Source organism: Sturnus vulgaris, chromosome 8 (genome assembly GCF_052056855.1).
Source record: "Sturnus vulgaris isolate bStuVul1 chromosome 8, bStuVul1.hap1, whole genome shotgun sequence".
Taxonomy (NCBI): domain Eukaryota; kingdom Metazoa; phylum Chordata; class Aves; order Passeriformes; family Sturnidae; genus Sturnus; species Sturnus vulgaris.
In genome coordinates, this window is record NC_142250.1 from 19185035 (window position 1) to 19200161 (window position 15127).

Here is a 15127-nt window from a genome sequence, read left to right on the forward strand (position 1 = left end):
TTCTCTGCCCCTCTTCCCCTGATGATTTTCAGGGTGTTGAGGGGCTTTTTCTTCCCCTTTTCATTTCCAGTTTCTGAGTTTCTCCATCATTACCACCACTGAACAGCTCCCAGTGCTAATAGTTCTGCTTTTGTTACTCTGCACTGATTGAAATGTCGCATACAGATTGAGATGTTAGTGCTAAGTTGCCACCTGGGAATGTCAAGCTGGGTCTGAAATGAACTTTTCTCACTCTTGGATCCAGATGGATCAGATAGGGATGTTCTCAAGCTGAGCTGGGAGTGTGGCAGGGAACAGAGTAGGGGTAGCACAGGGTGTGAGGGACATGAAGAAAAATTTTTTCCCAGCCTATAGTCTCTTCTGTGAGACCAAATCTGTCTCCTGCTGTGCCCTTGTGAGAGTCATGTCCAAGGCTTGTGTAGTGTCCCAGCCTTCAGGAAGCCTCCTCTCACATTAACAGGCTGGAATGCACCATCTTCACTTAGGCAAAAGGACTAAAAAGAACTATTTTCATGGCCTCTTTAAAACTTAAACTCTGATTATAGGCACATCACCTTTACATTTTGATGTGGGGATTTGCCTTGCTCTCCTACTGGCTTTGCCCCTCAAAGACAAGAAGATATTTCCTGTAAGAGATGTGGATCTGCTAAACCGAAGATGAGCGCCAGCTGAGTTTTGCAAACACTTTTGCCACAGCTAAGCCATTTTTTCTGGATGGCTAAGAAACTGCATGGCTACAAGGATTCTGAATCAAGCCTGATAGCTGTAAAAGCCATGAAAAAGGTCTGGGATGTCATGCTTTCTAGACACTTCCTGAGTAATATAGTTCATCTCCCATGTTCGCCACAAGATTTTGCAGACTTCACACTGGATATCCTCTGGGTTTGAGTTAACTGTTATTAATACTGCCTGGTCCCAAAGTTCTTGGTAGCCAAAAGCTGTATGCAACAATATGCCTTTGCTCAGTGTTTGCTGAACAAACAATGCCTGCTTCAGCCATGAGCTGTTTTGATATCAGGGGCCATTAGCCACGGTTTCTGCAAGAAAACATTGAGATATAAATTCCAGTGCTCTTGATTCTGTGCCATCTTTTGGCAACTTTTTGGTCAAGGGACAAGAAGCTTCTTCCCTTGCCAACAGCACTTAGACTTCTTTGTCATGAGTTGTTTCTCAACTTCTGCCATGAGGTTTCTAGGGAGGTTACAGAGGTTGTTGAGAAAGGGGGATATATCAAACAGAAGCAAGTCACTTGAGCCTTGTAGCCCCTTTAGCTAAGAGGAGATGTGCAAGTCTGGTAGCTGTGTGAGTAACCACTGATGTCAACCAGCACCTTGAGAAGAAGGGCTGTGGCACCACAATACTTCCTTACAGCTCCAGACACACAGGACAGGCAATCTAACATCAGTATCAGGACAGTGTGGGAGTGACCCATGGCCCCAGGCCAACCTGTGCCACTCAGGTTCTGCACATGCCACCAGTAAAAGGGAAGTTTCAGTGAAGTATCTGCTACAGAGATTTCCTCCTGTTTATCTGCATCCCAATTCTTCTGCTTTCATGTGCTTGCTCACAGTTTCTATTCTCCCAGACACACCTGAGTTTAATGTGCTCACACATGACAAAAGGCTGTGAACAAATTTTTTGCCAGCTTTCCTAAGAGATTTGTGGGCTTAAGGAGGAGGAAGTTTAGCAGTCGCAGTTCAGCAGATCTCCACATTTAATTTGCAAATGCCCCTTCCAAGTGCCAGGGCTGAATAAAACATAAACTATTATTTCTCCAAAAGAAAACCAAGTGGAGATCATGGGTAAGCCATGACTCTGTTGTTCTCAGATACAAAGGAGAAAAATCACAGTGAATATTTGGACATGTTTGTCCTCCACCAACATCCCAACCTTAAGCCCCTCTGGGCACACAAGTTCATGATTCACATCTGGGTTTGCCTGTCTTTGAGTCACACCTGGACACATCTAAGTGTACCCAAAAACTGCCAACGCTCTGAATTTCAAACTTCTATTGAACCCTTATGTTCTCCACAGTCTTTCTGTCTCTTTCCTTGTTTGCCACAGAGGGGTATCTTGCATTAGCAGAAAAAGCAGAAGCTAATGGTGATGAGGGAAATAAATAAAAAGCTTGGTTCTGCTGTTTGGTCAGGCAGCTTACCGGTCACCACAGGGTACGTCTGGGGTCCTGACACATTTGTCCCCAGGTCTGGGTTAGCAGAGGTGGATAGACTTGATTTGACTTCATCGAGACCTGGGGTCAGAGCTGGGAGGGAGTACTCATTACCCTGGGGAAGAGAGGAGAAAGACAGCTCGCTATTGATGCGATGGGAGAAAGGGAAGGGTGCACAGATGGGGGGGAGGCAGAGGAGAGATGCAAACCCCTGCACAGATGGAAGAGGAGGAGGAGGAGGAAATGGAGAAGATAAAGTGACAAGAGGGATGAGGGGGGGCATCCTACGATGAACTATCCCACCCTCCTGCTTGATGCTGTGAAGGGAAAGAGAGGTGAGGGATCTGGCCTGTTATCTGTGGCATGGCTGAGCCTTCATTCCATGCCGTGGGGATAGGGATTGCTGTCTGTGCCAGCCCAGGGGAAAAGAAGGGGGAAATCCACATTCCCTCCTCTTGGCTGAGTGGAGGTGGGAGGTGTTTGCCCTGGTGACAAGGACAGCTGGGGCATAGGACTACAATGACATGACTAGGACAGGCAGGCTGTAGGAAGCAGCCAGTGCTGGCCCACTGTCGCCAGGGTCTCTGCCTGGGTCGCCTGCCTCCCCTCCACTGTTACCTCTGTCCTAGCTTTTTAAAAACAAAGAAGCCTCATCCCCTGCCTCTGTCACTCTGTGCATTGGGGTATGAAATTGGGGAGGGGGGAGCCACATGGCTAACAGAAGGGTGGGAGGGGGAGAGCCATTGAATCTGAAAGGGTGTCCTGTCCGAAAGGCTCTGGTAATTGCCTTTTTATTGTGGCAGCCTCCAGACCAGACGCGGGAGCTGGAGAAACCAGGAAGGCTACAAAACAGCAGGAAAAGTTGCTCTGATTAATATTACGTTAAATTAAAACTGATTTTCTGCTCTTTCTCCTCCGTTTTTTTCCATGCGCTTCCCCAACCCCCTCCCCACATCTTCCCCTCCTCCAGCAGGTTCCACGCATGCTGCCCCCTCCCCGCCCCTGTCCCTGCTTGGCTAGGACTGCCTAGTCATTTCCAATTCCTTCTTGTATTGATCTTCCTGTAGAAATCAGTTTTGTAATTAGCTGCAAATTAGGCCTTCTACTGGGGGTGAGCCTGCCCCCTGATTTATCACCAGAGTAATTCGCTGTGATCGGAGAGAAATTAAAATGAACTCAATTAGGCTTTGGATTTGCTTTATGGGCCCTGCTCAGAGTTTCAGGGGGAAAAATGACTGTGCTGGTGCTTAATAGTCTAATGAAAGTAAATAAAGGTTATTCATTGTAATAAACCCAGGGACTCTGGGATGAAGGGAGTCCACAGCCAGCCTCTCCTTCTCTTCCTTTGTTGGTTTATGGCTTGGGGCGGTTTAAAAAGACTTTTGATTTTCATTTTATTAAGACAAACAGCTTTTGGGATAAAAGGCCGGGAGAGCGGGGGAGTAAAGAAAAGGTGGGTAGAGCTGCAGAAGTGAGGAAAACCATGTTGGAGATGGGAGTCAAGACTCAGCTTTGGTTCATGAAGGAAAATGATCCATTAAAACCAACCCTGTAGCTTGCTGGTCACCAGTGTGATCTCAGGGTGCAGGAGTTCCTGTGCAGTGCTGCCTGCTGGTGAACATGGATGAGGGTGTAGGCATGTTCATGGCAAGAACAGGCTGGCATACAGACAGGTGAGTGTGCAGAGGCAAAAGTGGTCATGGGGACGTAGGGAGAGCACAATGTGCATGTATATGGCAAGTTTAGGAGAGGAGATAAAGCTCGTGTGTACGTGAGCATCAGCACAGTGATACAGTTATACTTAGACAGGGCTGTAAAAGGTATGTGCAAAAACAGGTCAGTGTCAGAACAAGGGACAGAGCGGGGAAGAGGGATTTTGGTGAGGGAATCACCCTGCCATCATCCTCTCAGTGCCTGTGGGTTCCCATTACCAGGCCAGGCCCTCACCTGCTCAGATTTGATGTGCTCTGATGTTTGAAAGACGTCAGGGTAAGAAGGACGCTCAAAAACTCGATCTAAAGCTTCCAGCTGCTGCTGGGTGAAAGTGTCGCCACGAAGGTGCTTCCGCAAACTGTCCACGCTGCTCTGGGAATCTCCATTGGGAACTGAGCCCTCGGATACATCTGCAGGGCACAGACAGAGAAAACAGGGAGTTAGCACCACCCTGGCTTGGGCTGGTAATGGATGCAGGGCAAGGACAGAGTGGGAAAGAGTGAGGCTTTGTGCTTCCACCCAGGTAGCTGTGCCACTCCTGAGGGAAGAGGAGGCTGCAGCAGTCCAAGAGGAGCCCCCTCCTCTTTGATGGAGTGGCCAGGCTGCTCCGGTGGGTTCTTTGGGATTCTCCTGCCCAGGATGAGTGAGGCTGTGGAGAATGGTGCTTAGCTCAGAGATGAGTTTCGGTTCCGCTGATTTTCAGTGTTAAAAATTGCCAAATCTCCACTGCTGAGCATAAAATGGGAGCAAAGCACAGCGATTAGCATCGCTAGAAGACCACTGGAGAGGCAGTTCACAGAGAAACAAGAGTGTTGAGGATGGTCTGTACTGGAGAGGACTGAGGGAGCCTACAATGGGAAAAAGGCTCTCCTACAGTTTGGAGGGAAGCAAGTCTCTGTTGTAGCTCCCCAGTCCTATGAGCAGCTATCACTGTTATAATTTCTTTTTCATCTGATCATATTCTAGATGAGTCTTTCATCCCCCCTTAGGGTCTTTCATCCCTTAAACAGGGAAATCTGGTTTCTGACTCCATGTTTTGCCAGAGGTAAATCTCTCCCTGTGGGGCAACTGTTCCATCCAACATATGTTGGTTTCTGTCCCATTCACCTATGTGTAGCTTGTGATTTATCATGACCCATATCTCTGTTATAAAACTCCCTCCAAAATGAAATGAATCTTTGTCTCTGCCAATCTCCCTTCTTATCCAAAATGAATTATATTACAAAACCTTGTCCTGCTCAGTGGGAATCAGCCTTCCTGGTATTACGTTGTTCTTACTTCTTAGTAAGAACAATATAGCTGCCTTCTGGTAGAAGCTTCCTTACAAGTGCATCTCTGTCCCTACAGCAGCCCTTCGACAGTCCAGTCTCACAGCACTGCCTCCTGCCATGCTCAAGGATGTCTCTATTTCTGTTGTGCCATCCCACATCTCTTACAGCCCACTCATCCTGTCTACTGTGAGTCCGTTATAAATGCCCTGCCCCATACGAAGTGAATTTTTTCCTGTGATAAAACATCTGATCACCTATCTGGCTTTGGGTTTGGTTTGATTTTTTTCCCCTGTTATCCCCTAACTCAAATGAGGTGCATTTTTCTCTGTTATAACCCCTTTTTATCTCGAGTGAGTCTCCTGCTATTAGCATCTGTCATATCCAAGGTGAGTCTGTCTGTTATAACCTCCTGTCCCAGCTGAAGTGAATCTTCCTCTGTCATAATCCCTCATCTCATCTGAGGCAAGTCTTCTCATTATAATCTCTTCCAACTGTGCTGAGTATCTTTCTGCTGTCACATCTCAGCCTAACTTTAGTGTGCCTGGTTATAATCCCCTGCTTCATCCATGCTGATATACCTCCATACTCTCCATGCTGAATTCTTACCTAGTGAGCTCCATCAGACACAAGTCTGACTGCCTTATCACCCTGACTAACCTAAGATCAGGTTCTCCGTCTTGTGCTGTAATTATATTCCTGGTTTTTCACTAATATGGCTCATACTTAGGCCTTTCTTGATGTCCTCCAGTCTGTGAATGTCAGAAACTTGCTGCCTGTCAAGAAATTGGTCAAGGGTTCTGTATAGACCTTTTCCTTCCTCCATGCAATCGTGAGGTGCTCATGGACACATGATGCTCCCAGGAGCCTGGAGTGACATTCACTGTGCAGCATTCAGAACAATGCCACTCTGCTGCTTCCTCTCTTAGCTCATGGATAGCACCAAGATGGTATTTTCCTGGCACAGTTAATGCCTAGCTGGTGGCCCGGAGTTATGACTGAGCCTGCTGCCTTCTGGCTATGAGATATATCCGTTTATAGGTGATTATACGATATGATATAATCAATAGTACATTATATACAGTAGCGTAGTACAGTACCACTCACAAGACCATAGAAAATATTACATATTGATTTGTCCCTGCCAGCAGCCTTCCCTTGAGCAGCCTCTTCCCTCTTTCTTCTCCACCCCAAGCCAGACAAGGCTGTTTACTAGCACTGATCCCTGGAGTTTTCTCCTCTCCCCAGGCTTATTTGCCCAAGAGAAAGTTATCAATTTCCTAAAATCTGGAGTTCGTGACAGATTTGACTAAGAAAACAAAGCAAGGATCAGGTTTGGTGGATGCACACTGTGTGGGTCAGTACAGTTTTCATGTTTTAAATGGACTGGGCTGTTTCTGCAGGGGGTGACTTGCAGGAGAACTAGAACTCTGGTCTTCCCTGCAGAAAGCTGGCACAGAACTCCTGGCTCCAGACTCAGAAAAAAAATGTTTCTGTATAAGCCTCAGCCTGTGTGCAGCCTGTGAAGCTGTTTGCCTTTGAGGATTTTTCCACATGTGTCAGTCAGTGTGTATGATTGTATGCACCATGATGCTCATACGCATGGGTATTTTTGCAGTAGATAGTTATTCTGTTATTCTTTAGATTCTGCATCACAGTACATGCCTGACCAGGAATTTATCTGTGGCTGCTGGCTTTGGCTATACCTGATTTTCAAGGATGGCAGCCCTATACTGTGCATCGTGTTTGGTGTAAGTGGATGGATATACAGTAAAACTTTCACTGATTGTCATTAATCTAAATTTTACCTTTAGTGAGTTGCCCTGAGCGGTTACACAGATTTGTGCACAGGCATTTGCACTTCTGTCTCCTTTCAGAGCCCTGTGCACATGTGTCTTCTGCGTGTGCACAGGCCATGCCTTTGTGTGAAGAAGCTGAAATCACAGCTTTCCCGAGTCGCTGTAAGAGTCTCTTTTCCTTCATTTATTCAGGGGCCCTTCAGATCTTGACAAATCTGTCACTCTAAATTTGCGAGAGATTATGGTGCTCTCTGCCTAGCACGGAGAGAGGTGATATATGATATCTGCTGCCCCTATTGATTGCCTGATCTGGTGGCAGAGGGCTGGCGAAATGAACTTGAAATGAACATCATGCCTCAACTCATTGTGCGTATAATACACTACTTAATCCCACATTTTTGAGCCGCTATGGAATTCAATTGATCAATCATGTCCCTCTGATAGTACTGTTTTAGGGGTTATTGCTGCACTGCTCACTGACCTTTCTATTTCTTTATTTATATATGTCAGAGTGTGTGGGTGTGCATGTGCACACATAAGCGTGTATGTGTGTTTGGGAAACCCAAGACCAGCTGATGAGAAAGGACCTGTACAGTCTATGGGAAATGAAAGATAAGAATGAAGGAAATAGAAGGGTAAAGAATGGTGTTAAATAAGAAATAAGAATGATCAAACCAAGCAAATGGATATAGAGGGGTGCAAAAGTTGTAAGGAGCAAGACAATGCTTTAGTTTAGGTGGAAATTCCTGGAGGGGAGAGGGAGGAAGGAGGGGGATGGGCCACTCTGCCCTAGCCTATGCTTTAAAATCTGCAAAAGAAAATAAACTTTTGACAGAGGCCCATAGGGTACCTCGAGGTAGATCTTGTCTAAAAATGTTGCAGTAGTATTTGGCTTAATAATGGTAGGATGCATGAATCCCAAACTTAACAGAGAAATTATGTGCACATATATTTTACTTATGAAGCAGAGACGGTTTCACAGAGGTGATCCTGAAAGACAGATTTGTATGTCTTGTGTTGCTAATGTTGAGACATTCACAGTCACAGATAATTTTATTTTCTTCAAAACCCAAATCATTGTAAGTCCCCTGTGTTTGTCTTCTGGTGTCAAAACCTACAGAGGATATATTTCATTTTTTCCCTGAAACTGCAAGGGCTAGACACTTATATCTGGTTTTAGATCAAAGCTGCAATTCTCATCTAAGCATATGACTCTGTAAGCTGGACTACCAGGAGAAGCTTCAAATAGCATGATACACAAAATATGAGAGCTGACAGCCATGTGAGTATGAGCAAAGGTAGCAGAAAAGACCAGAGAGGACTTTGGGAAAGAGATGGAGTCCATTAAAGGGATGTGGGTACTAGTGAAGAAAGGGCTTACAGGAAAAACTTGAATTGGGAAAGACTAGCAAATCCCGTGAGGAATGGCACTGTGATGGGCAACAGTCACTTCAGCTGATGAAGAACAGTGCTTAGAGTAAAAGCTTAAGGGCCAGGGATTTGCCAGGAAAGCAGATATTGGAAGGGGTCCTGTTCAAAGAGGTAAAGGAAGGCTTCAGCTGCAGGATGAGTCTGAGGAAGCTACCTGGGTAACTGGTAACTGTACCCAACAGGAAGCAGCACCATCACCTTTCCCAGTTCCCTTTTTGTGGTAAATCTCTCTTTTAAATCATAAGAATCTTAACAAACAGCTTGAGAGGCACAGCACGTCCTCTGTCACTGTGTCACTCACAAAGGCGCACGTTGCTGTCAGTGTGATCAGGCCTTGCACATGTGACAGGAAATATCTCTCCAAAGAGGGACAGCCAAGGGAGTGCACACAGTGAATGTTCAGAGTGAACTCTCAACACAAGACACAGATAAGCTCCACAGATGTCACAGAAGCATTCTGACAAATAACAAGGAAATGCTGTGCCAAAGAACAACAGAACAACCTTAACTACATCTGACACAGGGAATATGCCCATTAAATAATTCCAAAACAAAGAGGCATTCTCAGGTCTGGAAGCTACAAAGACACCATAATGTGCAAGTAGCATAATTCATTACTTCCCTGGCTAGAGGTGACAGATAGAACTCTTGCTCAGAGTGTAACAGGACCGTCTCAACAAATAACTCAGAAGTATTGCTGACATAGGGAGATCATTGTGGCATAGAAACATCTAGGAAGGTCATGAGAAGCTGTACAGCTACCACACAAACATAGAGATACTGCTCTCTTTTAGGGAAGGGGCTGTTGCCATCCCTATGACATGTCTGCCTGTAGTGTCATGGGGCCCTGATCCCATCTGGGCCCTTGCAGCTCTACCAGTAAAAATCAGTCATAATAAAAGCGAATGTGACTGGTATGAGAAGTGCCAGCCAGGTGACACAGCAGAACCCATTGAATTGTCAAAGGCTCCGAGGGAAGCACAGCTGTTTGATGCAGTGGTGCTGAGCTGGCTGCTGCAGTGCTGTCCCTCTGCACCTCCCTGTCCTCTCCTGCAGCCTGCCTGCACCATCCCTGCCAGGGTGCTTAACTCAGAGCAGCCCTCTCCCTGAGCGTTTGTGGCTACATGTGCTGCCCCTTCCCAAATCACACTTTTGTGTTAAGACTGCTCTTTCCCTTTTTCTGATTTCTCCTCTCTTTTTTCCCCCTCTGATGTGCTCCCCTGTCCCCACGCAGCCTGGGCCTGTCAGGCAGCTTTCCTGTCCATCCCAGGGGGCCTTTCCCCACACTGCCAGTTGTTGCAGTTTCAAACTCAATTGTTCTCCTCGGTACTGAGGCAAATGGAGTCATTAATTACCTTCTATCGGCTGGGCCGAGTTCAGAAGGCGATCGATAGCCAGTGCTTGTCATTCACGGCAGCCGGCCCTGCGCAGCCCCTCGTGCTGCATTCAGCGTGGGCCTGCAAAGGACCCCAGCACTGTCAGAGCTGGCCTTCAAACCCTGGTCTCCAGCTCCCACTGGGAATAGCAGACCTCCCACATCTGTGTCTGAGCTGACCCCCAGCCAAAAGAGAAATAAGGACAAAGAGCTCGTCCTGAGGTAGTGGGTCACACATTTTCAGATGGCCAGGATTGTCTGGTACGGATGTCCTGATCTACAAGCTGATCCAGTCACAATGTTTCTAGACACATTGTTTGCATCCTTGATTGAAACTAATACTGTACTCCCCCAGAAAGGACAAATGCAAGAACTGGAAGTCCTAATCTAGCTATGCAACTGTCTCGCCCTACTAGTTAGAGGTTTGAAAAGGAAGGCTGTAAATTTTGGGTTACGTTTCTTTCCAGAAAAATTTCTGTGGTCTTTTAGACAGTGTGAAAGATGTCATCTCTAGATGGGTCAGTTCTGTGTTTCAGCATACAGTGTTGCAAGAATTTTGAGTGCTTTGATTGTGATAACTGCTGGGGAGAAAGATGAACCTCAAATTCAGATGGGAAGGATCCTAAGCAAGTGCAGGATAGAGATGATGGAACATGGAAGGGGCTGGCAAAGTTCAGGATTGCATAGGGAAGGAATTTTATCAGGGATCTACGCTGCAATGGTGAAAGAAGATACAGTACAAGTTCAGGTTATGTACAGTATCCTGCAGAAATAGGGATAGTGGGACATAAATACTGGAGGATTATCACCTCAAGGAAGACCATCAGCCTTCATGAACTCCACAGTTGTTCAGATTCCTGTGTCGATTTACCTCAAGAGAATCCATAAACCTGAATTTCAGTATGCTAATTGATAGTACTGTGCTGATCCATGTGTCTCTGTAATTTAAGTGTGTCAGCAACACATAGACTGTGTGTATTTCTTTCGTACATGCGCAGGCTTAAAGCAGAAAAGCTCAGAAACAAAGGATTTTGTGTCTTGAACTGAGGGTAGTCCTCACATGAGGAATTGGTGAGTAAGGAAGGCTGCTCATGCAAGGAAGTGAGTATGCCTGACTGAGGAAGAGTGAGATGTGTGCTGGTGCCTGACAGCAGTGCCTTTAACACAGGTGTTGTGTAAGACTGAGTACCCTACATGGAACAGGGATGGGCAGTGCAGCTTTAATACAGGGCTTACATGGGCAAAAATGGCAGTGCTCAATAAGAATGTAAATGTAATGAATTGTGTGTGCAAATGTGTAATGAAGTGTGTGTTCAGATCTGTCTTGGATTATCATGGGAGCATGCAAAATGCATTTAAGGGAGTAAGTGTGTATATGCATATGAAAATCATATGTATTTACTACTGTGTCTAAGTGTATGATTGCACATTTGGACAAGAGAATCTGGGAAACTAAGTCTGTGTTGGATAATAATGATCAGCACATCCAGCCTTACTGAAAATGCCAGCAAAAGCCTTTCCAAGTGTTAGGATGAAAGCAGCTGTCTCAGATATGTATACAACATGTACTACAGCATGTGTGGGTGTGCAGGTGAAGGGTTTTAGCCTAGGTAGTAGTTTTCTAGGTCCAGTATCTCTTACTAGTGCTATTAGACTTGACTGTTAGACTTGACTGTTAAATAGAAATGCAGCCGCCTCTAAGATCCAGTACACTGGCTTTGTTTATGTTGACGGAGTAGCAATCAGCACTCTCATACAGTGAGCCAGATCCTCTAGTCCAATGTAAATCTGTAAGTCTCTTGCATTCGGTGGTTACACTGATTTATACATCCTAAAAGTTATCAGAAGGGTTATCCTGATTTATTTGGTGTCCACAAACTCGCCTTTAGTGCAGTGCCCTCAGGGACAGCTACTGCTGCAGGGAAGGAGGGCTCCAGAAGCTATGCTTTCCCTCTGCCAGAGAAGATGATGCTCTTAGCATCATTGGCATGACTTAACTCTCTTCTCCCATCTTCCTAAGCATGTTTGTTGGGGAGCTACTTCTTGGCAGGATCCCCCTTGGTGAGCATATAAAAAAGGGTGGCTTTTGTTAGCTCCAAAGGACAGAAGCAACACAAAAAATTACATCGCATGCAGCCCTAACTATGCTTGTTTAGAGAAACTGCTTGCATTTATGAAGTCTTTGGTGCGGAAAGCAGGGTTGCAAATGACTGCATCAGAGCGACAGTAAAGGCCATTAATTTCCTGTTATGTTTTCCTGTGTTGGGGGCTTTATTAATTTAATTTTACACTGTCGAACAACAGCGAGCGCTGACACCGCCACACTTGGAGGGTTTTTTTTTCCTCCAGCAGTGCTTTGCCTGACATGCAAATCAACACTGCTATCAGGACTGCTAGACACAATGCAGGGAGCCCAGAGCTGGACTGTCACCATCCAGTTCCATCTCCCAGTTTCTGGGAATCCCTGAGATACCTGTGGAGAGCACTGAGAGGACACCAGCATAAAGACTCAGCCCATCTGGGTCAGGCCATGGACACCTCTAATGCACAGTCTAGAAAATATGAATTCCTCTTTAGACTGCTTGGTTCCATTGGCTTGGTCCCCCACTAATATGCCTCTTATTAGCTCCTTTGCTTCTGTTTCCCTTGCTCTAGACTTTCCCTTCCTTTCATTCCACCTATTTTCCCCTCATGTACACTTCTACCTTAACCTCACCAGTCAAAGGAGTCTGTACCTGCCCCTGAGGCAGATACTTGTGAATCACGTTCTTGGAAGCTCTTCTGAGTCAGCAATAAACCAGTATTCAAGCAGAGTGTTTTTAGAGCTGCCATTTTTGACGTGCCATAAAACAAAGGCTCCAATCACTCAGAGTCATTAAAATTCCCATGGCATTTTTTGCAAGAGTGCAGACATTAACCTGGCTGTCCTGAACAAAATCCAGCCTGAGTGATTACCCACAGCATATCTTAATTCTCCTGTGGTTTCATTTGGACATGGCACAGCAAAATTTCACAGTTGATGCTCTGTATTGTTCAACATCTGCCATGGTCCACCTGAGAGTCAGCCACATTTCAGCAGAAAATGAAATCTTGAGAATGGGAAGGTTAATAAACAACATATGATACAGGATGGGTAATTGTGAAATGCCATGCAATAAAAGAGCTACAGTTTTGCAATAGGCAGCAATCTGCTTGAAATGTCATCATGCAGAATATTTCTTTTTTAATCCTCATTCCTATAATAACTGTAAACCATTAGTAAAGTAATTTGTCATCTTTCTGCATGAGGTCATGTGAAGCCCATTACAGATTCATGAAGGAACCTATACGGATATGACCTCTATAAAATATATATTGCAGATATGTTGCAAATTGTAAGAGGTAGTATCTAAACAAGAGAGGGCCCAGCCATGGGCAGCAATCAGTTTCACAAACAAGTGAGGTCTCTGCAGAGAAGAGCTGTAAGTATCTTTGAGGATTAGCTAGTGGAGTATTGGTTTTCGTTTTCTGGGATTTAACAAAGGTGTCCCAAACTCTAGAACAGTTCTGATCTTCTTGGAAAGTCAACCCTTCTGTTCAAGGCCTACCTCTTCTTAGACTAGATGCCAAAAGCCAAAGCAAAAGAACACCAGGTCCTTTGGGAAACCTGGCATGGAAGTATACCTGTCCCTCATAACAGCCTTTTCTAGAGCGCTTGAGAGGAATAGAAGGCACTTAAGGTTTGATGGACACTTTGTACACAATAACCACTTCATTAAGGTTTAATCAGATGTCTACAAAGCTGTTCCAATGCAGACCCTCTAGCTTGAAAACATAATAGCTCCTCTGACCAAAAAAAGCAGAGCCAAAGAGAGGAAGAAATCCTGACCTGATGCACATCCAAATGAAAACTGTGATACCCATGACCTAGCTCCTGTTCTGGCACTGTTCTCCTGTGTGTTTTCCTGTAGCTGTTGACCTCTGTGGGAAGAGCCTTTGTACCTTGAACCTGTTGGGATGTAAGCAGTAGGATGCTTTGATGAATGAAGAAAAAGTGAAAGGAAAGTGTGGATCTAGATATTTTTAGGCCGCTTAACAAAACTCTGACATTTTAAAGGGCCTTAAAGTGGGCATGAATTGCATTTGTCACCTATTTAAAGCATCCTTTATTTTATCTGATTGATGCTTGGAAAAATGGCCTTTGAAGAGCTATGGATGGAGACAGACAAAAGACAGAACATGTCTGGTGTGTGTCAATAGATAGATACAAATATGTATCTGTAACTGCTCCTTTCCAGCCATCTACTACTAACTGAGCTGTCTTTCATATGCAATATCCTAGAGCTTAGCATAGCTTCTGCAGGCCAAAACAAAATGCTGTTTTTTCAGGTCTTGCTTGGCAGCTACACAGATACCTGGAGTTCCGAAAGTCCTGAAACCATCATAAAATGTTCACAAACTGCATTTCTTTTAATGCAAGGTCTGATGACAAAATTAAACATACTGCTTTTTCTTTCTTTCCTACTTTCTCCCCTCCAGTCAAATTGCCTCCTTGCCCCTCATCTATCCAGCCAAGATTCTCACAGGCTAATCACTTGGTGAGATCTTATTGTTCCCCTGGGATCCAGTGAACCGAGGCTAGAGGATCTGATACTATCACTTAGGGAAGTAAAGAGCTTCTGCTTTCCTTCCAAACAGCAGCAGCAGCAGCTTCCATATTGGGAGGAGGAGTTTCTGTGGCCCTGACTGAGAACAAGGTGCTTAGTGTTTTCCTTTAGCACAAGAAGACATTCCTCTATAGGAATGATTTACATCTATGAACAGCAAGCGATGCTTAACATTACATTGATGTAGACTTGGGAGTGCAGAGATAGCCAAATTAGGAGCTAATTGGTGCACTGGGGATTGACTGTTGGGCCCCCTTGGCTGCTGGATGTGATCACGAAGAGAAAGAGAGAAAGAAAGGGAGAGAGCAGGAGCCATCCTCCAGCCAACGCCTCTCTAAGGTTGGGATTCCTGAGGCCGCTGCTGTCTAGTGCTGTCAAGGTCAGCAGGTTCAGGTTCACTGAACGGTCAGGATGGTTTGAATTACTGGCACTGCCTGCCGATTCCTCTGCTGATCGTGATCCGTCTTCCAGCACCAGCTGCAGGATGATGCTCCCCAGCCATGTGCTGTGCACGGTGTGGGGCACAGCGAATGTCACAGAGGCAGATGCTCTTGTTAAAAGGATAAGTTTTTAGGAAGATTTAAGGACCCAAGGCAACGCTGAAGAAAGGCACATGCTCCAACCACTGAGCATGTGGAGACCAGGTTTCAGAAACAGCTGTTCTTGATCCATTTTTCTTTTACCTGGATAACTGCACATTAGTATGTGCAAGTCTTTATGTAAAC

At 45.4% G+C, this 15127-nt stretch overlaps 1 protein-coding gene and 1 long non-coding RNA gene across 3 annotated transcripts in view; one reads left to right on the top strand and one right to left on the bottom strand.

Moving 5' to 3' along the window:
• Positions 1-15127, top strand: part of LOC148223016 (uncharacterized) — a 117169-nt gene that overhangs the window by 37222 nt on the left and 64820 nt on the right. The window lies entirely within an intron of this gene.
• PAX2 (paired box 2) overlaps positions 1-15127 on the bottom strand; it is an 84855-nt gene that overhangs the window by 26591 nt on the left and 43137 nt on the right. For both annotated transcript variants that reach the window (XM_088169041.1, XM_088169042.1), the window contains exons 5-6: positions 4118-4293; positions 2159-2285 (exon numbers count right to left, since the gene is read on the bottom strand). In XM_088169041.1, the coding sequence (XP_088025167.1) occupies positions 2159-2285; positions 4118-4293 (303 nt within the window). The remainder of the gene's footprint in view (positions 1-2158; positions 2286-4117; positions 4294-15127) is intronic.